The following is a 27,769-nucleotide window of genomic DNA, read 5'->3' as shown; positions in this document are numbered from 1 at the left end:
ATAGATAGATAGGAGATAGATAGATAGATAGATAGATAGGAGATAGATAGATAGATAGATAGGAGATAGATAGATAGATAGGAGATAGATAGAAGATAGATAGATAGATAGATACTGTAGATAGATAGATAGATACGATAGATAGATAGATAGATAGATAGATAGATAGATAGATACTATAGATAGATAGATACTATAGATAGATACGATAGATAGATAGATATTATAGATAGATAGATAGATAGATACGATAGATAGATAGGAGATAGATAGATAGATAGATAGATAGATGATAGATAGATAGGAGATAGATAGATAGATAGATAGATAGATACTGTAGATAGAGCGATAGATAGATAGATAGATAGATAGATAGATAGATAGATAGATACGATAGATAGATACTATAGATAGATACGATAGATACTATATATAGATAGATAGATACTATAGATAGATAGATAGATACTATAGATAGATAGATAGATACTATAGATAGATAGATACTATAGATAGATAGATAGATAGATAGATAGATAGGAGATAGATAGATAGATAGATGATAGATAGATAGGAGATAGATAGATAGATAGATACTGTAGATAGAGCGATAGATAGATAGATACGATAGATAGATACTATAGATAGATAGATACTATAGATAGATAGATCGATAGATAGATACTATAGATAGATAGATACTGTACATAGATAGATACTGTAGATAGATAGATAGATAGATACGGTAGATACTGTAGATAGATAGATAGATAGATAGATAGATAGATAGATAGATAGATCGATCAGTAAGACCCTTGTGTTTTGGGTGTCTTCTCCTGGACCATTATTGTGTTAGAGCCTGGGCCCGCTAGAGTGGGCTGATCCGACACTGGATAACACCTCCCTTTACATGCTGACATGGGCCGCCTTCCATGTTACTTGACTCCTCCCCATAGACTCAGGTCATGTATGTAGACTCCTTCACATTAGGCCTTGGCCCCCTCTGTCACCAGGGTCTGGATACTTGTGACCTCTGCAGCCCCTATAGTTCCACTTAGTTTTATGCATCTCCTGCCAAACCCATCGAGTGCACCCAAAATTTTTGCGTCCCTGTCTCTTGTACATTAAGAATGGGCAGACTGTATGTAATAGTGGATGGATAGGGGGCGGTGTCATAGCAGGGGCAAAAGGGGCATTATGTACATAGTATATAGCGCTGTTGTTAAAGGGATCCTATTATTAAAATGCAATTTTTTTCTGGGTACCTCGTAGGAATAGCCTTAAGAAAGACTCTTCTTCTCCTACCTTTAGATGTCTTCTCCGCGCCACCGTTCTGTATAAATCCCGGTTTTCGTTGGCATGCAAATGAGTTCTCTTGTAGGCGGGCCCTAGCGCTCAAACAGCACTGGGGTGTCACCAATGCTACGAGAGAACTCTCCAGCGACGCCTCCATCTTCTTCAGGAACGGCCTCTCTGTGCGTCTTCTTCTGGCGCTGGCTTCAAACTTCTAAGCCTTGGGCAACCGACTGTGCATGCCCACAGGCCACAAGAAATATGGCCGCTTACACAGTATTTTCTTGTGGCCGGCGGGCATGCGCAGTCGGCTCTGCCCAAGGCCTAGAAGTTTGAAGCCAGCGCCAGAAGAAGACGCACAGAGAGGCCGTTCCTGAAGAAGATGGAGGCGTCGCTGGAGAGTTCTCTCGCAGCATTGAGGACGCCCCCTGTGCTGCGAGAGAACTCATCTGCATACAGAAGAAAACCGTGATTTCTATCGAATGGCGGCGCGGAGAAGACATCTAAAGGTAGGAGAAGAATAGCCTTTCTTAAGACTATTCCTACGTGGTACCCAGAAAAAAATTACATTTTAATGATAGAATCCCTTTAAGTACAACAAAGAGCATTATAGGGCGGTATTATTTTAGCATTATTAATTGGGTACTACTGGGTATTATTTTGGGCAATTTGTTTACCATGGTATTATTATGTAGGTGTTATATGCCTTTTTTATGTGAACATTGTGTGTGGTGTACTTTTACTTGGACTATATGGTGGTATTATTTCAGAATTAATACTTGAGTATTATTTGTTTACTATATGACATTAATATGTAGGTTTCATATGACTTTATAGTTCGAGCACTATGTCTGTCGCACTGTTACTTGGCACTATATGGCGGTATTATTTTAGTATCAAATATATGGTATTATGTACCGTAAGTTTGATACAGCTTTATTATTTCAATGCTGTTTTTGTGTTACTGTTACTTGGCACTGGAGGGCGGTATTATTTTAGCACTATTAATTGTTTACCAGTTGGCCCTGGTATTGGTTTACTCTGTGAACCCATGATGTAGGCTGTCTGGGGCTATATTACATGTCTATTGTACTTTTATTTAGCTCTAGATGTTGGTATTACTTTAGTAATAATAACTCTATACTATGTGGCACTATTTTTTCTTACTCTGTAGCATTAGGGCCCCTTCACACGGCGTAAGCGCGCCGCTCATTTAGACACGTATACACGTGTCCGAGCGCGGCGCTTCAAAACAGAGCCCATTGATTTCAATGGGAAGCGCGCGTATATGACGATATACGCGCGCTTCCCATTGAAATCAATGGGCTCTGTTTTGAAGCGCCACGCTCGGACACGTGCATACGTGTCTAAATGAGCGGCACGCTTACGCCGTGTGAAGGGGCCCTATTATGTAGGCTGTTCAGGCCTATATTATGTGTACTGTTACTTGGCAGTATATGGCGGTATTATTTTAGTACTAATAATTGTGTACTATTTGGCGCTGGTACTTGTTTAGTCTGTGGCATTATAATGTAGGCTGTTTATGGTATTTTTGCTTGGCATTATATGGTGGTAATATTATGGCACTTACAACTGTGTACTACTTAGCAGTGTTAGTTAACTAATATGACATTACTATGTCGGTTTTATATGGATTTGTAATTGGAGCACTGTCTATTGTACTGTTACTTGCCACTATAAGTTGGTATTATTTCAGCGCTACTAATTGTGTACTATTTGGCGCTGGTATTTATTTACTCTGCAACATTATTATGTAGGCAGTTCAGGCCTATAGTATGTGTACTTTTACTCGGCAGTATATGGCGGTATTATTTCAATATTACTAATTGTGTATAGTTTGGCGCTGGTATATATTTACTCTGTGGCATTATTATGTAGACAGTTCAGGCCTATAGTATGTGTACTTTTACATGGCAGTATATGGCGGTATTATTTCTATATTACTAATTGTGTACAGTTTGGCGCTGGTATTTATTTACTCTGTGGCATTATTATGTAGACAGTTCAGGCCTATAGTATGTGTACTTTTACTTGTCACTATATGGTGGTATTATTTATGCAGTGCAATAAATGATTAGGACATTTCTATCCTGTCTTTCCCCATTCCAATAATGGACAGACCTGTCCGTCTTGATCTGACCCTAAGTGCTCTTAGTTTTTATGCCTCTTTTGTATCACTGTAGTGTTGTTTCACACCTGCACATCCAAGCCACATCTGACACCATCACCGACCACCTAATGGGAAGGAGATTATCACAGAGATGATAAGTGATCTGTGAACGATCTAAGATCCACTTGGTGTGTGTCAATAAGGCCTTGGTGTTGAAAATGACGGCTCATTGTTACCGGCTCAGCTACTGTTTGCACCTTGGTCTCAGTTAGTAGGCCCTTGTAGGCCGCCGCGGGCCTTGCGAGGTGACGATTATTATCTTGTTCATCCATCGTTGTCACCTGGTTCGCTTTCTCAGAAGGATTACAGTCTGCCAGTAGCTTATAGACGCAGTAACCTGCCCTGCGGCCATCGCTCGGTGAAATTAGTCACTTCCGCTGCACTGATAAAAATTAGGAGAGGCGTAGACGCACCTATAGTGAGACAGGGATATGTCGGGGAACTATAGGAGCATTAAATGCTACCCTGACCCTGAATTACTTAATTACTTGTCCAGGATTGGCAAAAGGGTCGACTTTATTTAAGAAACAGCGCCACTCTGGTCCATGGGCTGTGTCCGGTATTGCAATTCAAAGTGAAAATTAGATATATAGGTCTGTACTTATACACCAGACCCCAGAGGAAACACTCCTGCACTAAGACTGACAACCATATTGCTCCCTACTCCCATATACACTTGTGTAGTCGGGGGTAGGGGAGTATGTTGCTGTCAGAAACCCCTTGTCAATGGCTTATTCTTCCTCTGAATAAAAGGATCGGGTAGGTTGAAATCCAACAACCTGATCCTTAGTTCCCCTGATATCTTCCTGTCTGGGGAAGGTTGGAAGACCCCCATACACATGAGATGGTTGGCTGGTCCATCTAAATTGGACGTTAAGACAACAATAATTAAATATGTATGAACAGATTAAGACTGGAGACACCATAAAATATAACGTATAAGGAGCAGAAGGGTAACCTAAAGCTCCTGGGCCCCGATGCAATATATTATTAGGCTTAGTGGCCAGAGTGAAAATTGCAGGATGTAGAACTTTGTTTTAAATATAGATAATGAGATGGAAACAATGTAGATGTAAATAAAAGTAACAAATAATTATTTAAGAATGTTTAACATTGGTTTAAAGGGTAGGACATTTTCTGGTGACACATCCCCTTTAAGCAGGTCTGCTATACTTTCCTATATTATTGGATTCCTATAAATCTCCCCCCCCCCCCCCATTAAACCATAATCCGATCAGCCCTAACACAGTGGGATCTGTTGCCTGCGGTCATATCCATGGATGATATTGGTGTCGGTGCATACTACTAACACTTCCTTCCCCATCAGCACCATGGACAGAGGAAGGGATAAGCTTCCCGAGAACCACTCACGTTTTATAAGACATGTTTGAGACAGCAGTGCAGATCTATTTGCCGCTCATGGTCTATGCAAGTCCGAGCGACAACCCCAATGGGCATGGCTACGGCCGCTGTTGGTGGTCAAGTACTCGGGGTAGGGTTGAGCGATCGGGATTGGAAAAGATCGGATTCTGATCGGCGATCGAGAAGATTTCACGAATTCCGACCCAATCTTTTCCAGCGGGATCGGACGTTATTTCAAGATCGGCTCAACCCTAAAAGTGACTTTTTCCATAGAGAAGCATTGACTAGGATTGAGGATCGGATCCCGATCAGCAATCGAGCAAATTTCACGATCGAGATCGGCTGGAAAATGATCGGAAATCGGATTTTAAAATCGATCCTGAAATCTCAAGATCGGCTCAACCCTAATTCAGGGACTTGAATTCTTATCTTATAGGATGAAATGTTCTTTCATCCCTGGATCTGCAGGAACGATCCGGGTATCTCGCGCTGTAATTCAGCAGATGTAAGGGTAAGGCAGCGCTGAAGGGGTTAACGATCCTTCGTACAATAAAATAAAGCTGGATCGGGGTTGAATGTCTACGGGGAAGCGTGTAATTACTACCCAGGAGATAATGGCGGTGGAGAAGTTTTGCTTGTCAGACGTTCCTAATTGCCGTCTCATGGGGTATCTAACAATAAGAGATAACGTGGATCCTTATAAGGAAGGAACTACTTAATGAACGTAGGCCGACAATTAATCCATGGAAAGTCGTGACGTACGGAACAATGGGTGAGCTCCTTATAGGAACATCTCTGTTCAGACCCATCCAACGTGGCTGTATGGCTGGCAAGCAAGCAGCAATTCATCAACCAGGGCCATAGAAATACATTGAGAAGTCCCACAAATGCTCTTACATTGCCCACTATTGCTTGAAGGCTATTCCTCCTGACTCCCCATCACATATGCATACTCGGATCATGGGGAGACTCCACTCTATAGGTCATGGTTCCTGCTCTGGAGGACTCAGCGTGATCATCTATTACATAGTTACTTGTGTGTATCAATAAGTGACTTGTCATACTAAATTTCACCTGCAGTGGCCGCTGTAGGGAGAATGTACTGCTGGCACTGAGCTTCTCATGGCGATCACAAGTGATCAATAAGGTTTTCAGCTTCCAGGTAAACATTGATCAGCTGATCATCTGCAAATTACATTTTGGAAAAGCTTGTTCTGATGGGACAACCCAGGGGGGGTAGTTATTCGTGATGGGGATTTCAGCTCTTTTTAGTGAGTTGGATCATTTGGCCCTGCAAACTGAGAAAGAGATGACTCTCTCCCATCCCAGCTCCCTATTTAATAGACTTCTCTGTGCTCTGCGGGGGCGGAGTTTGGTGCCTATGGGCAGGAATAACAATTCAGGGGTGGGGTGTGCTGTAGGTAAAGCAAGAAATGTTAAAATAAAAATTGTGGTTGCACTTTTGTGAATTACAGGGTGTGTAAAGTCACATATAAAGTGGGCTCCTGCTACTTGAGGGGCCCCAAAGGTCCTTTTGCAGCCATATTATAAATGGTACACAATTCGGCTGTATTAAATGCGGACATTGGCCGAAATGGATCATGTGACTGGCATGGGTGTCGCTAACATAACAGGACCCTATAATGTTGCCCCATATAATAGGACAATTTTTGCTCCGTTTTTTCCCAGCATGCAGCACGGCCTCACAATCTACTAATAGTATAATAAATGAGATCCGCCGCAGCAGCAGGTCACCAGTGAAAGCCGCATCCATTCAGCACTATATACATAAGGGATAAAATATCTGCGAGGAAAGGATTTGAGACGATCATAGGTGAAATAGTTGGGATGTTACTTACGTAAGTGCATTGCACAAAGATTTACAGTCTCTGAATCTGCTTCTCTTTTAATCCCAGGGATCTTGCCAAAGATATCCTTATTCCTCACAAGACACTGCTGCTGCCAAAATCCAGAAACTGGAGTCGTTTGACCTGGCACACCCCACATGATGTTATATGCTGGCTCCAGGAGGGGGGGGAGGCAGATCCATATCTCTGCCCGCACTGATCGCTCTATATAGGGCTGCAATCTGTAGGCAGAAAGGATAGAAATAGGAGGTTAATGGCTTCTATGAATCCACGTCATCTCCTCAAGTCAGGGGTGCTGCTGTGGGGGGCGCGGAGGGAGCAGCTGCTCCGGGGGTCTGACTTCCTGAGGGGCTCCAAAGGCCTCCTGACACATAAGATGGTTAGACATGATTTAGTATTGGCCTGAGAGTTACTATTTATGGCAATGAAAAAATATAATGGCATTATTATTATTATAATATATGTATATTATTGCAGTATACACAGTATATAGCCAGGGGCAAATCTCTGGAACCATCCTAATACTGCCTCATTAGTGCACCCACACATAGTCACTTACCTACACATAGTATACTGCCCCCTTAGTGTCTCCACACTGTATACTGCCCCCTTAGTGCCCCCATACACACAGTATACTGCCCTCCTAGTGCCCACACACAGTATACTGCCCCCTTAGTACCCCCCAACACACAGTATACTGCCCCTTTAGTGTCCCTGCACTGTATACTGCATCCATAAAGATCCCACACACAGTATACTGCCTTCTTAGTGCCCCCATATACAGTATACTGCCCCCTTAGTATCCCCCACACAGTATATTGCCCCCTTAGTATCCCACACACACAGTATACTGCCCCCTTAGTACCCCCCACACAGTATATTGCCCCCTTAGTACCCCCCCCACACACAGTATACTGTCCCCTTAGAACCCCCCACACACAGTATACTGTCCCCTTAGAACCCCCCCCACACAGTATACTGCCCCCTTAGTACTCACACACACAGTATACTGCCCCCTTAGAACCCCCCCACACAGTATACTGCCCCCTTAGTACCCACACACAGTATATTGCCCCCCTTAGTACCCACACACACAGTATACTGCCCCCTTAGTACCCACACACAGTATATTGCCCCCCTTAGTACCCCCCCACACACACAGTATACTGCCCCCTTAGTACCCACACACACACAGTATACTGCCCCCTTAGAACCCCCCCCACAGTATACTGCCCCCTTAGTACCCCCCCACACACAGTATACTGCCCCTTTAGTGTCCCTGCACTGTATACAGCACCCATAAAGCCCCCACACAGTATTCTGCCCCTTAATGGCCCCACGCACAGCTGTAAGGCCCTGTCACTCTTTCTGGAGTCCCGGTGATCGCCCCTCTTTATAAGAGCTTCCGGGACATTCTAGGAGTGTTGACCGGTATAACAGGGAGTTGTAGTCCCGCAGCGGCTGTAGGTTTGGATTGTATGGTCTGCTATTTCTTATAATATAATAATAACCATTGCGAGCATTGCCCCATTGATCTCACTCACACCAGGCTTGTCCTAATAGCCATGTCACTAGATGAAGGTATACATCGTAGGCTTGTACTTATTTTGGGTAAAATGCGCGCCCGTCTCCTGAGAAATCCCTTCTCCAAAGACTTCGACGGCTCAAAAATAAAAACAACGATATCTTTAGAAGAGCAACGAAATACCTTTCTAATATGTTCACTTGTCTAATAGTCAAAGAATGTCGGAGCAGTTGTTGGGAGGCCTCCATATGCATCACAAATAACCCGAAAATGTACCCCCTTTGATACGACTTTCTCTGGCTCTTTAAGCACAGCCTTTGATACGCGCCATACGCTATTGTGCCGGAGCTCGGCTACACTCCGGCGCCTCCGACATGTGTCATCACTACATGGATGGACATAATAAGGTTTTTATCTGGACAGGAGCTTACAACCGCAAGTGAGCAAGGGGGCCATACAGCGCATGGAGATCAAATAGAGCAACGGTTTGTGTGCATATGTCCGACTGATGTGCAACACTTAGAAAGGCAACAGACCCGAGACAAGGAGGCCTCCTCAGTCACACCAAAGCTCCTTGGGGTTCAGCCCTTGCATTCCAGTCCAGCCCCTTCTCCCGGGGATCGCGCCTTTAGCTAATAGAGAATCAGCCAGACGTGAACGTGAGAAAGTCGGCTAATGCCGGGCTCCTGGAATACCAGATAAAGAAGGAACCTTCTTGTTTGCTTTGACCAAGATAAATTAAAACATAGAAAGGCTTCACGTTTTGTCCAAGTCATACTTCTAAATGGACAAGTAATTGCTCCCTCCTTCCTCAGCAATCAAGAAAAGATCAAAGATACATTCCTACGTGGCACCCACCCTGGTAACCCGGCACAATGTCAAGGACATATGGCCAACGAAAACTGACGGAGAAGATAAGGTTCTGCTAAACCACAAAGTGACCTCAAGATCTTTCATACAATAGAGGGAGGTGGAAATGTAGTCGGTGACCTCCCGCTGAAATATTGGGTTTTCGTGGGTTGTTATGGTTGTCGGCACATGGTAGACCATGACGCCAAGGAACCAACAAGATGGCAAAGTGTAAGGAGTTGAATGGTTTGGCTACGTTCTGAATCCTGGATGAAAAAGTCAAGCAAGGCCAACTTTTTTGTCCATTGTTGTCCATCATTCTTCTGGTCCTACGATGGACCAGAAGAACAAAGACTTTGAAGCAGATGTGAACTGGGATGGGATCCATAAAGGACCATACGTAGAGTCCCTGCCCAAGAATGTTGGCCTCTCTTGTTTATTCGATGTGACGTTCATTTGTGACCGGTTTCCGGATGTGCTGAGCAACTTTTGGTAATGCAAAGTGTTTGGTGTTTTCTTTGCAGATGCAACGTATAAGGGTGGAACGTTACCAAAAGAGGAGTTAGTTAAGAAGATTCGTAGTATGAACCTGCACGAGCTGCAAGGTGATGCCCATTTGGGGAGCATCCCACATTCCCTTTTGTGATATGATTATGGCCATATTTATGACGTGACTTGTTCCAGGAATCTAGGAGGTCTCCCCTTATTTCGGGAGTCTCCTGAACATTGTAGAAGAGCTGGTAAGTATGTCCTTATAGCTGTGCCCTCATCCCCCTTCCCAAGGTAATAAATCACTTCTAAAGGAGTCCAAACCCAGTGCCACTTTGGGTATGAATCTACCTTTCGATGAACCTACAATTTTGGGAATCCTTCTCCATCACATACCCATGGGCTCCTCACCATTCACTGCCCTTCAAAACAGTCCAAAAAGTTGCAATCTGTCTCCATTTTTTCTTTGCACCAGTTCTCATCATTCTCCACCACCGTTAGGTTCTCTACGATGTCTCTTCTGTTGGACATTTGGGGGTCGGATGCTGTGGTGGGCCAGGTCACCCCCTGGTCCTAATGGTTGGACCCCATTAATCAGTAAGTTATGACTTATTCTACTAATCCGTCATAACTTACTCTAGAGCGAAGACCCCATAAAGTCTTAGTTTGTCCAGGTGAGGTTCTCCTTGCCGGTTCCTTGTTGCAGATTAGCCTCCCATTTTTGTAAGGATTCCACCTATGATTTTTTATGTTGCTGCACCATGGGGCTTTCAATATTTGCCCTACAAGTCATGACTTGCATTATGATGTGCACAGAGGGGACGAGGTCTAGGTGTAAATCTAATCAATTGTTGTAACGATCCCTGTGATCTATGCACACGTTCCGCCATGGACATCTTTCTTGCCAGAGTTACACTTCATTGTCCGCACCACAAAAAGTATTTGCTTATGCAAGTGGAGAGAACACCTCCAAGAATAGAAGACCAGCCACCGAATTTGGGAGAGCCACCCAGGAGGACATGTTCTGGCAGGTGTAAATGATGGGCAGGCACTTTCTTTTTTTCATCTAGGGCTCACAATCTACATTTTTTTCCTATCAGTATGTCTTTGGAGTATTGGAGGAAACCCGACGCAAACACGGGGAGAACATAAAAACTCCTTGTAGATGTTGTCCTTGCGGGATTCAAACCCAGGACTCCAGCACTGCAAGGTTACAATGCTAACCACTGAGCCAACGTGTTGTCCCAACAGGCATTGAATTTTGTATGGGCCAGAAATGATGCAAATTGCACCAAATTTACCCCCAAGGGCATATAGAACACCGCAGGAGGCATGCGGGGTAAATTTCTCTACCTCATGCCTTGTATACCAATATTTCGGAGGCACCGCTTTAGTAAATTTAGCGCACTTTAGGACTCCAGTTAGCGAAGCCCAAGATTAGATAATAGTCATGTTACTTGTACAGGCTTGGGGTGTATTCACAAGGTGCAATAACCTCAGCGTTTTTGCAAAATTGCAACTGAGTTATGAGCTCAATAGGGGAGATTTATCAAAATCCATGTTTCTTACCCCAGTCTAATTTCCCCAAAACTAGAGTCAATGCACCTAATAGTTAAGAGGCTCATGCGTTTTAATAAATTGGGGTGCAACTATTGCCCATTCCAGTGCCCAAATCTCAAATCTAGCTGGGGGTAGGTGTATATTTGAGCCAGTCTCCGGGGTAAATCATAGTAGATTTGTCAAGCCATGGGAGGCCGTGCCCTATCACACTGAGCCCCTCCCCAAACAAACCCAATTTTTAGGGAAAATGGCATGTGAGGCGCAAATGAGCCAAAAGCAAAGCACGAAATACACCGTACCTGTAAACATTGGCAAGTAGCATACAGGAGAATGGAACGCGGAGTTCTTGACATGTCCCTGTTTGTGTATGTTGTCCCCCTATTTTGTGATGTATTGGCCACCCTCTTTTTTTGGGACGTGACTGGCATGTCAAGTGCCCATGTCATCTGTAAAATGAGAGGGAGCCCAGGGGATGCAGGAGCTTTCTGTTGGGCCCAGGAGATCTGACCATTCTTCCAGGACACTGGGAGGTCTCTTCTCTTTTCGGGAGCCTCCCGGACGTTCCGGGAGAGTTGGAAAATATGCTATATACACGAAGGGAAAATTCACATGGAGTTTTTTGGACCGGTACCTGAAGTGGAGGCCGGGTCAGGTTCCAGTCCAAAATATGGGTAGCGCACTCTGCTCCAGATCAGGCCCAATGAATGGGCCTAGTTGGGAGGAGGGAGTGTCTTCAGGCCGAATCGCGAGGCAAAACAGCCTGAAGAATGAGCACCTCGCTTCCGGAACAAACGGCTCCCGGAAAAAACACCTGACCGCCATTCCAGTGCGCCGCCATGTTCCATCATCTTCCTATAGTTGATGTGATAATATATAGAATTACTGTAAGAAATGAAGCACGAGGCGTTGCACTGCTCTAGGAGAGAACATCCATATACCTTCAGAACTGGATGCATCAGAGTTACAATATGTGTCCATACTATGGGCCATACAACACAAATCCATATCACGCAATAATGCCACTCATTCTCCGACCATATCATATCATATATATGAGAGAACTATAAAGGAGGTCGGTGGACATGATAGGAATAACCCTATAGAAGACAGTCCTTGTCCCCTGTACTATGGCAGCCATGTGCAGGTTTGGGAAAGGCTTCAGGTTTTCACACCTCCAGAATTTGCAATCTTGCTTAAGGCAAGCCATCTCATGTAGTATCAGGACAACAAACACTTGTGGATTCCGTCTGCCCGGGATGAGATGTACGCTGCCATAAAAGAGCACAGCAATAGGGTTTATGGCACAGAAAGAGACTTAAAGCTCTTCAGCCGTATACCCCTCCATATAACTATAGTGTGGGATTCCTTTAATCCGGCAGCCGGGAGAACTTTTTCAGAAGAGAATCCACTATGTCCTGGGATTGCCCTGTTCACATGAGGTTTTTTGGTATTCTGGACAGTAGTGTCGTCTGCAGCGCCATTATAGGTCAATGGATCTGTCTTAGTAATACCAGTGGATTTAGCTTTATCCTATTTTGGACAATCTCCTTCACCCTAAGGCGAGGGCTTTGGATGCCACCCCAACATACGACCAAGAATCGTTGTGTTGCCCTATATCTCCTAAAGTTAATGGAGTTGCGTTGTCTGATAATCCAGAATCAGAGGCGTAACTTGAAGTTCTAAGCCTAGGCTCACGCTCCATTATTTGCAGATTCCCATCAGATTTTTCTTGCCGTATTTTGCGTGTAGAAACTGCGGCAGAAATCTTGAGGTGTTTTCTGCCATTGTGTCTGTCTAGTTTGCTTGCGCTGATCAACCTCTTCAAAATGGGGCTGATCAGCCTGCGGCCGTGTCGTGGCGAGATAGGGTGGGATGCTTCTTTTTTTTCAACAGTGTGAACTCACCCTAATGCAAAATTTGTAATGGGGCCACCCAAATAATTCACATATATTTGACTATTCTCTTCATATACGGAAGACGGACATTAGGGAATATGCAATAATTGCACCTCTATCGTGATGTGCCTGTCCAGAATGTCTCTTGATCCACTACCTACAAAGACGCCCCTATCTAGAATATCTCCTAATTCACCACTTATTGTGACCCCCTCCAGAATATCTCCTAATCCACCACCTATTGTGACATGCCTGTCCAGAATATCTCCTAATCCAACACCTGTTGTTGATATCCCTGTCCAAAATATCTCTTTATTCACCACCTATTCTGATTCCCCTGTCCAGAATATCTCTCGACCCACCATCTATCATGATGCCCTTGTCCAGATTATCTCCTGATCCATCACTTATCATGATGCCTCTTTCCAGAATATCTCCTAATCCACCACTCATTGTGACACCCTGTCCACAATATCTCCTGATCCACCAACTATCTTCATGTCCCTGTCCAAAATATCTCCATATCTCCTGATCCACCTACTGCGACAGGTCTGTCCAGAATATCCCCTAAACCACAATCCATTGTGACACCCTGTCCAGAATATCTCTATATTCACCAGCTATCTCGAAGTTTCTTTCCAGAATATCTTCTGATCCATCACTATCATGAGGCTCCTGTCCAGAATATCTTTTTATTCACTATCGTGATGCCCTTGTCCAGATTATCTCCTGATCCATCACTTATCATGATGCCCCTTTCCAGAATATCTCCTAATCCACCACTCATTGTGACACCCTGTCCACAATATCTCTTTATCCACCAACTATCGTGATGTCCTGGTCCAAAATATCTCGGTATCTCCTGATTCACCACCTATTGCGATAGGCCTGTCCAGAATATCTCCTGATCCACCACCTATTGAGACACCCGTCCAGAATATCTCCAAATCCACCACAATTTGTGATGCCCCTGTCCAGAATATCTCCTGATCCATCACCTATCGTGATGCTTCTGTCCAGAATATTTCCTGATCTACCATCTATCTTGATGCCACTGTCCTAAATATCTCCATATCGCCTGATCCATCACCTAGCATGACGTCCCTGTCCAGAACATCTCCTGATCCACCATCTAACGTGATGCCCCTGTCCAGAATATCACCTAATCCATCACCTATGATGATGCCCCTGTCCAGAATATCTTTTTATTCACCACCTATCGTGATGCCCCTTATCCAGAATATTTCCCGATTCACCATCTATCATGATGTCGCTGTCCTTAATATCTCCATATCTCCTGATCCATCAACTAGAGTGACATCCCTGCCCAGAACATCTCGTGACCCACCATTTATTGTGATGCCCCTGTCCAGAATATCACCTAATCCTCCACCTATCATTGACATCTAAGCATGGACATGAATGAGTCCATTATACCGTGACATGGAGAGGAGTCTTCCTGCCCCATGTCTCAGAGGCTCTTCCTCCTCGCTCTCTCTCTCTCTTCCCAGTGCAGTAACTGGTCTGTCAGCTTGTACTGGGATGAGCAGAGCTGGATATAAATATCGTGGTCGGAGCTGTAGTGCTATGGCTGAGCTGTGGGAGAAGATCAACACCTCAAACAAGTCTCCAGCAGCTAAAGACAAGTTGAGATCAAGTTCGAATAAACTTTACTTGAGTCAACCCCCTTTTTACAGAAGACTCCATGCAAGCTAAGAAAACCCCACCTCCTTTTGAGCTAAGCAGTTGGTTTCTTTTGATCTAAGTATAAGTGGAGCTGGAGTTGAGGTATTTTTAGAGCAATTGACTCCTTAAACCACGTGTGCCCACGTTGATCAGGATGACTGTTCAATCGGCCCTGGTGCCAATCTTGTTCTTGGTGCTGGTTTCGGGCATGGTGCACTGCCTGCCGTTACTGAACTCCCATCGGAATGACACGCTGGACCGACGTTGGGAATCCCTATTTTCTAGGTCACTATCTAGGATCCCCGGAGAGAGAAAAGACACAAACCGGGAAAGTGACTATTTGCTGGGCATCAAGAGGATGCGGCGACTTTACTGCAACGTGGGCATTGGATTTCATATTCAGGTTTTACCAGATGGCAGAATCAATGGGATGCACAACGAAAACCGATACAGTGAGTATTTTATCCATTTTCACTTTTCTTTTTTCTGGAAAGTTGTCAAGGATGTTAATTCTAGAATATTAGTCATCGGCGATAGGTCTGTGACTAGTGACATAAACCTGTAATCCTCTGTGCTGCTGTTTAGTAAGACAATTTCCCGGTCGGGGCAGATGACGGAGTCGTCTTCTCCTAAACTGGAAGTGAAATTTGCTGAGCTCCGGAGTTAATCTTTATAATTGCACGAAGCTCTGACAGGGAAGTGACACTTAATGCTGCCGCTGGATTGAGTTCTGCTTGGTGGGACAAGTCTAGGCTGCGAGATTAGTGTCAGGAAAATGTGATCTTGCCTGGTCCATTAGAAATGAAGGGGTGGGGGGTGTCCTGGGGTCCCCACGTTGATTTGGATTTTTCCAAGAGGAACTAATACGGGCTTAAGAAGCCGTGATAATCACTTACTTGTTCTGTCACAGACACGAGGGGATGTCGGGTGCTGTAGTAGCGCGGACGCGACTGACAAGACAGAATTACGGGGGGGAGAGTCGAATAACGCTCGTCACTCGGAGTTGAAGATCTTTCGGGAAGGGATAAGCATCAATGAGATCTGTACAAGTGCAACAATTCTAAACAGATACAAGGAACTATGTGTTATTTAGGTTCTCCATGTGCCGCCATAGGGTGCTCATGTGCACCAAGTCCATAATACGGCATCTGATACAATTTCTTTACCTTACATTCTATAGAACTTAGCTTTGCATGTCATTGAAGGTATATATAGGTATGATATGGGTCCATATAGCTGCCATGTAGGTCAGTGCTAAAGCGGTAGTTTTTATAGCACCTATAGAAACCAATGGATCTGCTGCGGCACCGTTATCGCTTCTCCACTGATCAGATGTCCGTCATTGCAAAGGACCCGAAAAACGGATCGAACGACGCTAATGAGAACATAGCCTGACATACGTCATACGTAGCCCTAGTATTGTGTTCACTGGTGCAGGGTTTGTAGTTTTTGTAAATTTTTGTCACCATTGTGCAGGTTTTTTTTTACTTTGAAGAATCACTAAAATGATAAAATAAAAATTGCGATAAAACACTAAAATAAAGCAAAATATCCAAAGTGGTAAAAAAATGACACAGTGACTTAACCCCCTGCCCCGGAGCGCTGCTCCATACCCATCAGAAACCAGAGGATTTGGGTTATCCGGGAAGGCTTTACGTTTGCTACTAGGGGATCCCAATGTGTGAATATCTAGAAGGTGTATAGTAGGTATATATGGGCAAGTCGGGGGGAATTGGGTCACATATGGGATACATGTGTCCCCGATGACGCAACTTCAGGCATTGTCAATACCCAGCCAGTCCGATGTCCCAGAAATAGAAGGAGGCATACACAGAGTGATGTCATTCAGATCAGTCTCGATGACATCACCGGACTAGGACAGCTCCGTATTAGATGGAGTGATATGAAGACAACTCAGGGGTATATACCGTCACCTTGAATCTCTGCAGTAGGTTACGGGAGCAACGGAGAGTTTAAGAAATGTTATCCACATGTTAAAGAAATTTCTGTGCAGGTTATAGGTGCGGAGATGTGCGGCCATGTAGATTGTAAATCCGCAGTATGTCACTGACAGGCAAGGAATTCCTACATACTCTGCAATGCAAAGGGGGAAATCTGCGGAAATCTGCATCACTTCTGCAAAATGGACCATTCGGTGTTTTTTTTTTTCAGCTGCAAATTTTTAGCAGACATGAAATCTCCAGTGTAACAGTTCTGTGTGAACGGGTCCTTATGTGATAGAGATGGAAACACTAAATCTGCAGAATGTATCTGTATTAAGATAGAAATATAGACGGATAGATAGATAGATAGATATGAAATAGATAGATAGGAGATAGATAGATAGATAGATAGATAGATAGATAGGAGATAGATAGATATGAAATAGATAGATAGGGGATAGATAGATAGATAGATAGATAGATAGATAGATAGATAGATAGATAGGAGATAGATAGATAGATAGATAGATAGAGATAGATAGATAGATAGATAGATAGATAGGAGATAGATAGATAGATAGATAGATAGATAGATAGGAGATAGATAGATAGATAGATAGGAGATAGATAGATAGATAGATAGATAGATAGATAGATAGATAGATAGATAGATAGATAGGAGATAGATAGATAGATAGATAGATAGGAGATAGATAGATAGATAGATAGAGAGATAGATAGATATGAGATAGATAGATAGATAGATAATTCTTAAACTAATTAGACAGTTATGTTTGTTTTTGGATCAGTATTTCCAGTATGTTGCCTTGTTTATGTATAGATAGAACATAATGAAGGGGGGGGGGGGTGTTATGACCTCAGACTAAACATGATTTTCCTATTTCAGGTTTGTTGGAAATTTCCCCCGTAGAAGTCGGAGTGGTGAGTCTATACGGGGTTAAAAGTGGACTATTTGTTGCCATGAATGAAAAAGGAAAGCTCTTTGGATCAGTAAGTTCAGACCTGCCACACACACATATATACTGTACATATACACACACATATATACTGTACATATACACACACATATATACTGTACATACACACACATATATACTGTACATACACACATATATACTGTACATATACACACACATATATACTGTACATATACACACACATATATACTGTACATATACACACACATATATACTGTACATACACACACATATATACAGTGATTATTCTAGCTGTGAGCTATAACATTCCCCTATTGGTGGTGACTGTAATGAGATAAGGGGCTACCCTGTGAGATATATATATATATATATATATATATATATATATACACATACATACACAGCAGCTCTTACTGTCTGTGGCCCCTGAACTCACCCATAAGGCTAGGGCTGGGAGCAGGACACGCTGTTACAGGGGCTGGCAACGCTGTGCGGTACATTCAATACGTAAGGGGAGTTATTCCAAGCTACCACTTGCATACTTGCAGGCACATGCCATTCCTGAGATTGTTAGCCTGGTCATTTAATTAATCTTCTCTGGTGGACACGGATCGGATCCCTGGACGCCATTCACACTGTAAATCATGTTTTATCAGGGGCATAGCAAAAAAGAAAGTGGAGAGTTTCACAGAAGTTTCCATAGTCAATGACGTCCAACTATCCTGGTCACGTCCTAGGTTATAGAAACGCCTGTAAGGTTACGTTCACATCTGCCCGGTTGTCCATCCAGTGCAGATCCGTCAGAAATCACCAGACAGAAGTCTATCTTTTTGGTCCGGCGATTTCACTTTTAAACAATGGACACCCGATGGACCCCATCATAGTCAAGGCTCTGTTTGTGTCCATTGACGAATCAGAACAATGGACATATGTGAACCTTGCATGAACAGGCAGTTCCAACCCTCATAAGGTTCTGTACTATCTATAAGAAAATTACATATTGGGGACCTTGAAGTTTTGGGGGCAGAAAACCTTAGGTTTTTGGTTTGTCCAAAACCAAAAATTTGAAATTTCCACCATTACTAATTAGGGTTGAGCCATCGGGATCGGAAAAGATCGGATTCCGATCGGCGATCGAATAAATTTCACGATCACAATTGAAATTCCGATTCCAATCTTTTCCGGCGGGATCGAGGTCGGAGGTTATCTCAAGATCGGCTCAACCCTTTTCATGTATATAGGGTTGAGCGATCGGGATCGAGAAAGATCGGATCCCAATCGGCGATCGAGCAAATTTCACGATCGCGATCGGCTGGAAAATGATCAGAAATCGGATTTTAAAATCGATCCTGAAATCTCAAGATCGGCTCAACCCTACTACTAATGTGAAAATACAAAAATATTTGGCGACCATTGGGTTAGTGGAAGGGTTAGTAACCTGCATTGCTGAACCCCAGGCGTTATAACCTTCATAAGGTCGTAGTACACATTGGGGGCTTTGAAGTTTTTGGGCCAAAAAACTTGAACTTTTTGGGTTTTTTTTCTAAAACCAGTAGGTTGAAATTTGGACCCTTGTTAACATAAAAATACAAAAATATCTGGGGATCATTGGCTTAGGGATATTCTAAGGTAACGTTGAGTAGCCAAAGATGCAACAATCCAAAAATTTTCAGATCCTCCAGATGTGCAACATGGTCTCCTGTTGGCCTTATAGATATATATATGTCTGGCAATGAGTTAATTTCAAAGGAACGTTCCACAATACTTGCTCCTTTCAAGCCTCGAACAATACGTTGATGTCTTTGAACTTAGAACACAATGGTGCACGGCGGCCCCGTCTCGTTGCGTGCTGAAATGGTCTGATAAGTGTTCAGTCGTTCTGAATGTATTTGTAGGATGAAACAGAAGATCCCGCTACATCTGTTCTCACCGGTATAAGGGCTCGATTGTTTACAGGCTTATAGGAGGACCCGATCCCCCCCGACACGGTTCTTTTTGGGTTCATACCTATCCGTTTGTTATGTCTGATACTGTATAGATTTCCCTTCTTGTCTGAAATTTTTAGATTTTGGGTAGACCAACGCAAGGTATTTTTGAAAAAGAGAGTCCTAGTTGGTAAAACATTTTTTTGATAGTTGGAGTAAAATTTGTCCACCTTGGGCTTTACTTCCATTCTCTTGGGAGATCAGAGACATTAGAGCTTACGCTGGTCAATGACATTAAACTTTTTGAGAGAGTCAACCCATTTTGGTGGGATCTGCTATCAATCTAAGGTCTATAACCAGCCATAGACAATGGATCGAATGAAGGTCCAACCAATAGGAAGTGAATCTGTCCAAAACGTCTTACACCGGTTAAGAACATGAGACCTTATAGACGTTAGATTGATAGTAGATCCCAAAAACTTCTTACATGGACAGGTCCAACTAATTTTGGTGGGATATACTATCAATCTAACGTCTATGGTCAACCATAGACATTGGATTGAATGCAGATTACGCTACACCCATCTGGATCTTCCATCAATTCTTACACTGGTTAACAACATGAAACTTTTTGACAGATCCAACTAGGTTTAGTGGGATCCACTATCAATTTAACATCTATGGCTAACCATAGACATTGTATTGAATGCAGATACCAGTGTAATCCACTGGATCATCAAACAGTTATTACATTAGTCAATGGCATGAGACTTTTTTGACAGATCCAACCAGTTTTTGTGCGTCTACGATCAATCTACCATCTATGGGTCACCATAGACATTGGATTGAATGCAGATCCCATTACAGCCTGCTGGATCTTCATACAGTTCTTACACTAGTCAACGACATGAGATTTTTTTTGAGAGATCCAACCAGTTCTACGATTAATCTACCATCTATAGGTGACCAGTTAATAACATGAGACCTTATAGACATTAGATTGATAGAAGATCCCAAAAACTTCTTACATGGACAGATCCAACGAATTTTGGTGGGATATACTATCAATCTAACGTCTATGGTCAACCATAGGCATTGGATTGAATGCAGATCAGCTGCATCTTCCGACAATTCAGCCATGTCAAGTATGTCCTGTACCTTATGGCCACCCAAACTGCTGTTGGCCATATGCTTCACTATCTCTCGGCTAACCCAAAAACATTCTCAGCTGAAGTGTTGAAATCCCATGTAAGATGTCAAGGGACAGCTGGGCTGTCCCCAATTTACCTACCGTGTATGACCCACTTAAGACATAACATCTCTTCTCTCCCGACAGAGACATTTCACGGACGAATGCAAATTCAAGGAGACTCTTCTCCCCAACAACTACAACGCCTACGAATCGAGACGGTACCCCGGAATGTACATCGCTCTAAGCAAAAACGGAAGGACAAAAAAGGGGAACCGAGTTTCTCCGACAATGACACTGACACATTTCCTGCCTCGGATCTGACCTTGAGGAATCCTCGGAAAGGAGCTGCGGGGGGGAAGCGGGAAAGAACTATGTGCACTTTCAAAAAGTTTCACGGCAAGAGCTGATGTAAAATATTTAATTTAATAATTTAATCTGTATATATACGATCCAGGAAGATTTAATTTATAGCTGGCTACTTTTGTATTTACTGTAATATTTTATTCCTTTTTTTTGTTTGTTTTTGGAAAGGGGGAGGGTAAAAAATAGTCTATTAACTCATAAGCTGCTGAACGGGCCTACAATGTGTTGCTATGCAATGTGCTGTGAGTCTCGGCAGTACTGGTGCCATTGTTGAGCTGCTATTCACCACTCCAGGTTTTTTTTTTTTTTTTACTGTTTACAAGGCGTGCACATATGCCGATTGTTGTGCGCGTATCTTTTTGGCTGTAGATGAGATGAAACAAGTGTTAGGCCGAAGCTACCAATCGCGCCTCCTCCGACTCGGTTGCTATTAGACCGAGGTCGTGTCAGCTTACTCTTATAGAAGGTGCGGGGCAAGAGGACGACTCCATGAAATCTGTTTTTAGACCTGTCACTGCTGAACTCTGAACTTCTCCAGCAGTCAATCTTAGCCATGTCTCCAAGGAGCACATGTCCTTTAACCCCTTCCTTGGCTGGCACTTCGCAACTCGGCTGATTTAAGATATAAGGAACGTGCTTCTAAACTCGGTGCTATTGTAGGTATTGGACTTGAAGGAAGTCTTAAGGAATGACGTAGGGTTGAAAAAGGGGCAAAAGCTTCAAGATGGCCTCGATTTGGCTGATGTTTGGTGCTAGGGATAGAAAAAGTTGACCGGTCAATGATTATTATGACGTTCTTGACCACCTGAAGTCGTAGCTAGGCCTGTCGAAGCTTGTTGGCCTTTCTCCTGGCACTAGGGGTAAATGCCCATGTGGCCTCCTTTGTATAGACTGTCAGTTAAGGATGTGGAGCAGAACAGGATTCAAAGTTACCCTTGAAGAATGTCTAAATGAGACAATGGCCGTCCTTGGGCGATGGTTGCACGTTAAGTATAGGTTGATGTCTGGGGTTGAGTCGATCTTGATTTCCGATCATTCTCCAGCCGATCTCGATCATGAAATTTGCTCAATCGACGATCGGAATCCGATCTTTTTCTAAACCAATCCTCAACCCTAGTCAATGCTTCTCTATGGGAAAAGTCACTGATAAGGTTGAGCCGATCTTGAGATAACCTCCGATCTCGATCCCGCTGGAAAAGATCGGGTTGGAATTCTGATCGCGATCGTGAAATTTACTCGATTGCCAATCAGAATCCGATCTTTTCCGATCCCGATCGCTCAACCCTAATGATGTCGCATGTCTTGAGTTTGGTGAAGCCATCGGTGTTGTTGGAGGACGTTACGCTTTCAGTTTTTTCATGACCACCTGAAGTCATAGCTAGGCCTGTCGAAGCTTGTTGGCCTTCCTCCTGGCACTAGGGGTAAATGCCCATGTGGCCTCCTTTGTATAGATTTTTAGTTAAGGATGTGGAGCAGAACAGGATACAAATTTACTCTTGAAGAATGTCTAAATGAGACAATGGCCGTCTTTGGGTGGTAGCTGTATGTTAAGTATAGGATGATGTCACATGCCTCGAGTTTGGTGATGTCATCGGTGTTACTGGAGGACATGGAGGATTTTTGCTGATTTTCTTATGTTCATTCCCGTCTTAGATATTAAGTGTCTACCTCACTATCTTGTCGGAGGACTTGTACTCTTGTAACCGTGCCCAGGTCCTCAATTTTTCCATATGTGGCCAAATGTACTGTAGGTGGAAGGCAGAGCTGTCTATTTCGGCCTTGTCACGTTTCAGCTATCTTTACCCCGCGACTTACTTTTAGTAAGGATAATCATGGTACAAATATTTGCAGGCAGCTGTTGGCCTGCGCTATATGGTCAGCAAGTAACCTTAGATTTTTTCATTATATACTTTGCAAATGTACAGCCTGTTATTGGGGACTGGAGCGTTCATAAAACCGCCACCGGGATGAAAATACCTTCTAAATCCCTCTCAATCCAGGATCGGTTCGGTTTATGGGCTGAAATATTGTATATCCCTGATCACTAGAACAGGATATAAGACTGATGTGCTACTTTAATTGCCAAATTCTTAATTACATTCCTTATTAACTCTTCCCGTCCGTAATCGAACTCCACTTTCCGACACTGCTGCTTCAAGAACCAGGTGAAATTTTTCATTTCCATAGGGCTAAGTCTCCTGTGTAGATACTAATCTGTGTTTTTAATCCGCACAGGTAAGGTTATGTTCACACTGACTTTCATTTTTGTCTTTTTTATATGTTTTTCTTTTTGTATTTTAGGCTAAGGTCTCACGTAGCGAGCTGCAGTCTAGCGTTTTTTTTGGGTTTTTTTTTACAGAAAGTTTTCCTGCTATATCTATATGGAAAACACCAGCGTTTCTTTAGGTATAAATGATATGCCGCGACTTACAAAGACGCAAGTGTTTTTGAAATCGCAGCATTTCCGTTGCAGATTTTTTTTCTGCAATGTGTGGATGGGATTAACAAGGAATCCCATCCACTTTGCAGATACTCTAAAACAATTGTGGTTTTTTTGCAACGGCGTTTGTGCCTAGGCCAAAACGGTGATGTTTTCGCAATGTGGGGCGCTGACGTAAGGGTGCATTTAAAACCACATCAAAAATGCATTGGAATAAACGTGTGCAGTTTCGATTTTGTTAGTTTTCAGCTCCAGATTCTGTTTTCAATAGGAGACGGAGGCTTCTGCGATGCAGTATGACGGGCACTTCTTTTTTTCAGCTGCTCGATATTGCAGCGGATTCTGTAGCTGAATCAACCGCAAAAGCCACGACGCGAGACTCAGCCTGACTAGTCACATTGCATCTGAGGTTATTCAGCGAGTAGATTTACGTCGGAAAGGGGCGGAATTCGGAGAGGAATCTAAGGGCTAGTGCACACGGGGCACGGAACTACATATTTTGCTCCTGATTTTGATGCGGGAAGCCGCGTCAGAATAGGACCAATATGCGCCTGCCGCGGCTTTCGACAGTCGCGCTTCCCGCTCCAGAGTAGGCCCAAATGAATGGGCCTAGTCTAGAGGGTGCTGCTGCGAGGTGGACGACGGGGCTGAATCAGCTGCAGAATCCGCCTGAAGAAAGGGCAACTCGCTTCTTTTTTCCGTGAGCCGGAACATAACACTCACAGAAAAAAGGAAGCTAGCGGTCTCCATAGACCTCTACTGTGAGAGGGCGGATTCTGAGGTGGATTCGGCGTCAGAATCCGCCCCCTCTTGCCTCATGAGTGGAGGACCCCCTCAAATTCCTCTCCAAATTACGCCATGCGGACCTCGCCATAGGCAAAGGCCACGTAGTAGTGCAAACAAGCTGCAGAGTTTTCCGCAGGCAAATTCCGCCCCATGTTCTCCTGCAAGGCTCCGCAGCAAAAACCACCATAAATCGGGCGCTTTTTGCTGCAGATTGCCTGATGCTCTGCAGGCCCCCTGCAGCTTTCAACCAATGCAACATCATAATTCACACGCTACAGGTTTTAGTCGTTCCTGTAGATCGCTGCGGGGTTTTCTGCCAGCAAAAGTGCAGCCACTGCGATCAGGTGCCGTGCTTCCCTGTAAAAATTTTTGGATGACAGGTTATGCAAACTTAATTTTACTGATCCACTAGCCATATTCATATCATCTTTTTTTATTACATTTTTTTTATTCTACCGTATTTACAGGATATTTTTTGAAACCATTAAAAAGAAAAAATTTGACAAAAAAAATAAAAAGAAAAAATCAAAGTGTGAACTGTATGTATTGATCCATCAAGAACAGGTCCTGTGTACTAATCTTTCTATATATAAGCTGATGCCAATTTTTGCAGGCTCGTACTGTTTCTTTAGCGATGCAACTCCGGTATTAACCCTTCGAGAGAAAGCAGTTTACGGCGCTCTGTGATTTGTCTGTAGTTTTATACAGGTGTTCTTCCATATTGTGACGTATGTGCTGTGCACAACAAAATGCGTAATAAAGAATCTATGTTTCCAATAGATGTGTGTATTCATTGTAAGATTAAAGCATTCCTTACAGGGACCCAAAATTACACCCCCCCCACCCCCCCAAGTCCATAAAGCTTGCAGTTTTAAGCTAGATGCTATCAGGTCCGCCTTGTAAACCTTGTTTAAACTCCACGTGTATACGCAAACCAGATTGCATCCTGTTCTTTGTTTCTGTGGGAAGTGTTAATGGTCAAGTGTCTACGAGGAGGGGGGGATGACAAGGGTCTACCTGCTGCAGGAAAAGTGAAAGCTATTTTTTTATTCTGTATCATTCTGAAACCACCACAAATTTTTTATTTTTTATTTTAGACAGTTTTCATAAATTCATTAATATCGATAGAATTTAGAGATGAGCGAATACCGTTCGATCGAGTAGATATTCAATTGAATTTTAAGGTATTCGGCATATTCGATTCCAACCGAATACCATGCGGTAAACGCAGTAAAAATTTGTATCCCCTCCCACCTTCCCTGGCGCTTATTTTTGCACCAGTAACTGTGCAGGGAAGGTGGGACAGGAACTACGACAACGTAGGCATCGAAAAAAATAGGAAAAAGTCATTGGCTGGTGAAATCAGGTGACCTCCGATTTATAAGAATAGTGTCAGCCATATCCGTGTGAGATAGGGAGAGATTGTACGGAGGGTGAGAAAGAGATTGTAGCTTCTGCTAGGCTGGAATACATTCATAAACACGTACACATACACTGAACCTGACAAAGATGCGTCAGGGTAGCATCAAGGGACGGGGGCGGGCACGTGGACGTGGAAATCCAGCTGGGGATCCAGTCCACAGTCCAGGTACAGGAGAGGGGCTGCCAGCAGTGCCACAACAGCAAGCGGGGTGCAGGGTGTAGTGCTGACGAGGCCCGGGCACCAGGAACCTATACTGTACCTATCGAATATTTCACTACTCGCTCATCTCTAATAAAATTCAATGAATTAAATACATTTATTAGATTTACTGTAATTTTAAGCAGAAATTGCCATAAATCTTGCCATAAATCCATGTCTGTATAGTTGGAGGTGATTTGTCTCATTACAACCTGGTGTCAAATTTTCAATAATTTCAGAAATCTCTAAATCATATCAAAGGGTTCTGAGCCGATCTGGTCTTCACACTTGTATTTAGGACATATCAGAAGATCATATGACCTGGATTTCCCCTTAAAATTTGGTAGCCCCGGTATATAATACCCTGCCTATTATAGCAAGTTGGAGAAAAAGCAGAGGCGTCCATGGGCAGGAGGAAGCTGTACGGGGCTAGTAATGGGGGCAGTTACTGTGTGGGGCCGTAAAAGGGGGCAATTACTGAATGTGGGCCAGTAAAGGGGACGTTATACTCTGTTGGGACCAGTAAAGATGTATGGGGTCAGTATAGGGGGCATTATACTGTGTGGGGTCATTATACTGTATGGGGTCAATAAAAGAGGCATTATACTGTGTGGGGTCAGTATAGGGGGCATTATGCTGTGTGGGGTCAGTATAGGGGGCATTATACTGTGTGGGGTCATTATAGGGGGCATTATACTGTGTGGGGTCAGTATAGGAGGATTATACTGTGTGGGGTCAGTATAGGGGGCATTATGCTGTGTGGGGTCAGTATAGGAGGATTATACTGTGTGGGGTCAGTATAGGGGGCATTATGCTGTGTGGGGTCAGTATAGGGGGCATTATACTGTGTGGGGTCATTATAGGGGGCATTATACTGTGTGGGGTCAGTATAGGAGGATTATACTGTGTGGGGTCAGTATAGGGAACATTATACTGTGTGGGGTCAGTATAGGGGGATTATACTGTGTGGGGTCAGTATAGGGGGCATTATACTGTGTGGGGGGTCAGTAAAGGAGGCATTATACTGTGTGGGGTCAGTATAGGGGGCATTATACTGTATAGGGTCAGTATAGGGGGATTATACTGTGTGGGGTCAGTATAGGGGGCCAGGGAGCATCACATTGTGTGTGGGAGTTCTGTCTAAAGTTCTCTATGGGGCCCAGTCTTTCCCAGTTATGCCCTTGATAGTGGGGTCTTCTTACGTGGCAGAGCGACCTTTGGGCACCAGGGCCCCCGTACATCTGCCTCCTCTGACCGCTCTGTAGCTACGGCCCTGGCTAGGTTTACTCTGATCAACAAGTCGACGTCCTCTCAGATTTTTTTTCTCCTGCTAGTGTCACCTTACCCCATGTCATTTATAGCAAGTGACGTCTCTGGAATTCAATTTAGGATTTTACAAGACGTGCTGTGGGTTATAGTAAAGGTGGCCCCTATCCTGACACGTACGACAGGTGTGCACAGACTCCTAGAAGGAGACATGAAGGTTTTGTTATTGTCCTCAGCAGAGGTGCGGACACACTGAGCGGAGGGGGGGGCCTGGGGTTTACAAATCAGATAACACTTCAGAACTGACATTTCTCGCACCCCTCACAGCTCAGGGAAATTTCTCATTTGTACTTCAGAGGTAACACGATTAGCAGCTCGTCTATAAAGTACATATGGTAATGGCTGTAAACATGGCAGCGGTTACCTGAGGACTCCGTGTGAAGTGGATGAAGAGGCTTTCATTACACCGCCGACACCACTGTGGTGTCACACCTATAAAAAGACCAACATGGAGACAGTGAGCGTGACCTCTGGAGACAAGCGGTGTGACCCCAGG

The 27,769-nt window shown here is 43.7% G+C and overlaps 1 protein-coding gene across 1 annotated transcript; it reads left to right on the top strand.

Annotated features, from left to right (window-relative positions):
• The first annotated feature begins 14,850 nt into the window (after window positions 1-14,850).
• FGF4 (fibroblast growth factor 4) lies at window positions 14,851-24,786 on the top strand. Its single transcript, XM_075283633.1, has 3 exons — window positions 14,851-15,170; window positions 17,569-17,672; window positions 20,882-24,786. The coding sequence occupies exons 1-3, from the start codon at window positions 14,873-14,875 to the stop codon at window positions 21,056-21,058; spliced, it is 579 nt and encodes a 192-aa protein (XP_075139734.1). The 5' UTR covers window positions 14,851-14,872; the 3' UTR covers window positions 21,059-24,786.
• Window positions 24,787-27,769: the final 2,983 nt, after the last annotated feature.

This window comes from Leptodactylus fuscus, chromosome 7 (assembly GCF_031893055.1).
Source record: "Leptodactylus fuscus isolate aLepFus1 chromosome 7, aLepFus1.hap2, whole genome shotgun sequence".
Taxonomy (NCBI): domain Eukaryota; kingdom Metazoa; phylum Chordata; class Amphibia; order Anura; family Leptodactylidae; genus Leptodactylus; species Leptodactylus fuscus.
The sequence above is the reverse complement of the archived record's forward strand: the minus strand, read 5'-3'. Positions and strand labels throughout refer to the sequence as shown.

Bases quoted from the DNA above. Each gene is read 5' to 3' on its own strand.
- FGF4 (XM_075283633.1), top strand. From the start codon at position 14,873: ATGACTGTTCAATCGGCCCTGGTGCCAATCTTGTTCTTGGTGCTGGTT. The intron at 15,171-17,568 runs GTGAGTATTTTA...TTCCTATTTCAG, and splicing joins GCACAACGAAAACCGATACA to GTTTGTTGGAAATTTCCCCC. The intron at 17,673-20,881 runs GTAAGTTCAGAC...CTCTCCCGACAG, and splicing joins AAGGAAAGCTCTTTGGATCA to AGACATTTCACGGACGAATG.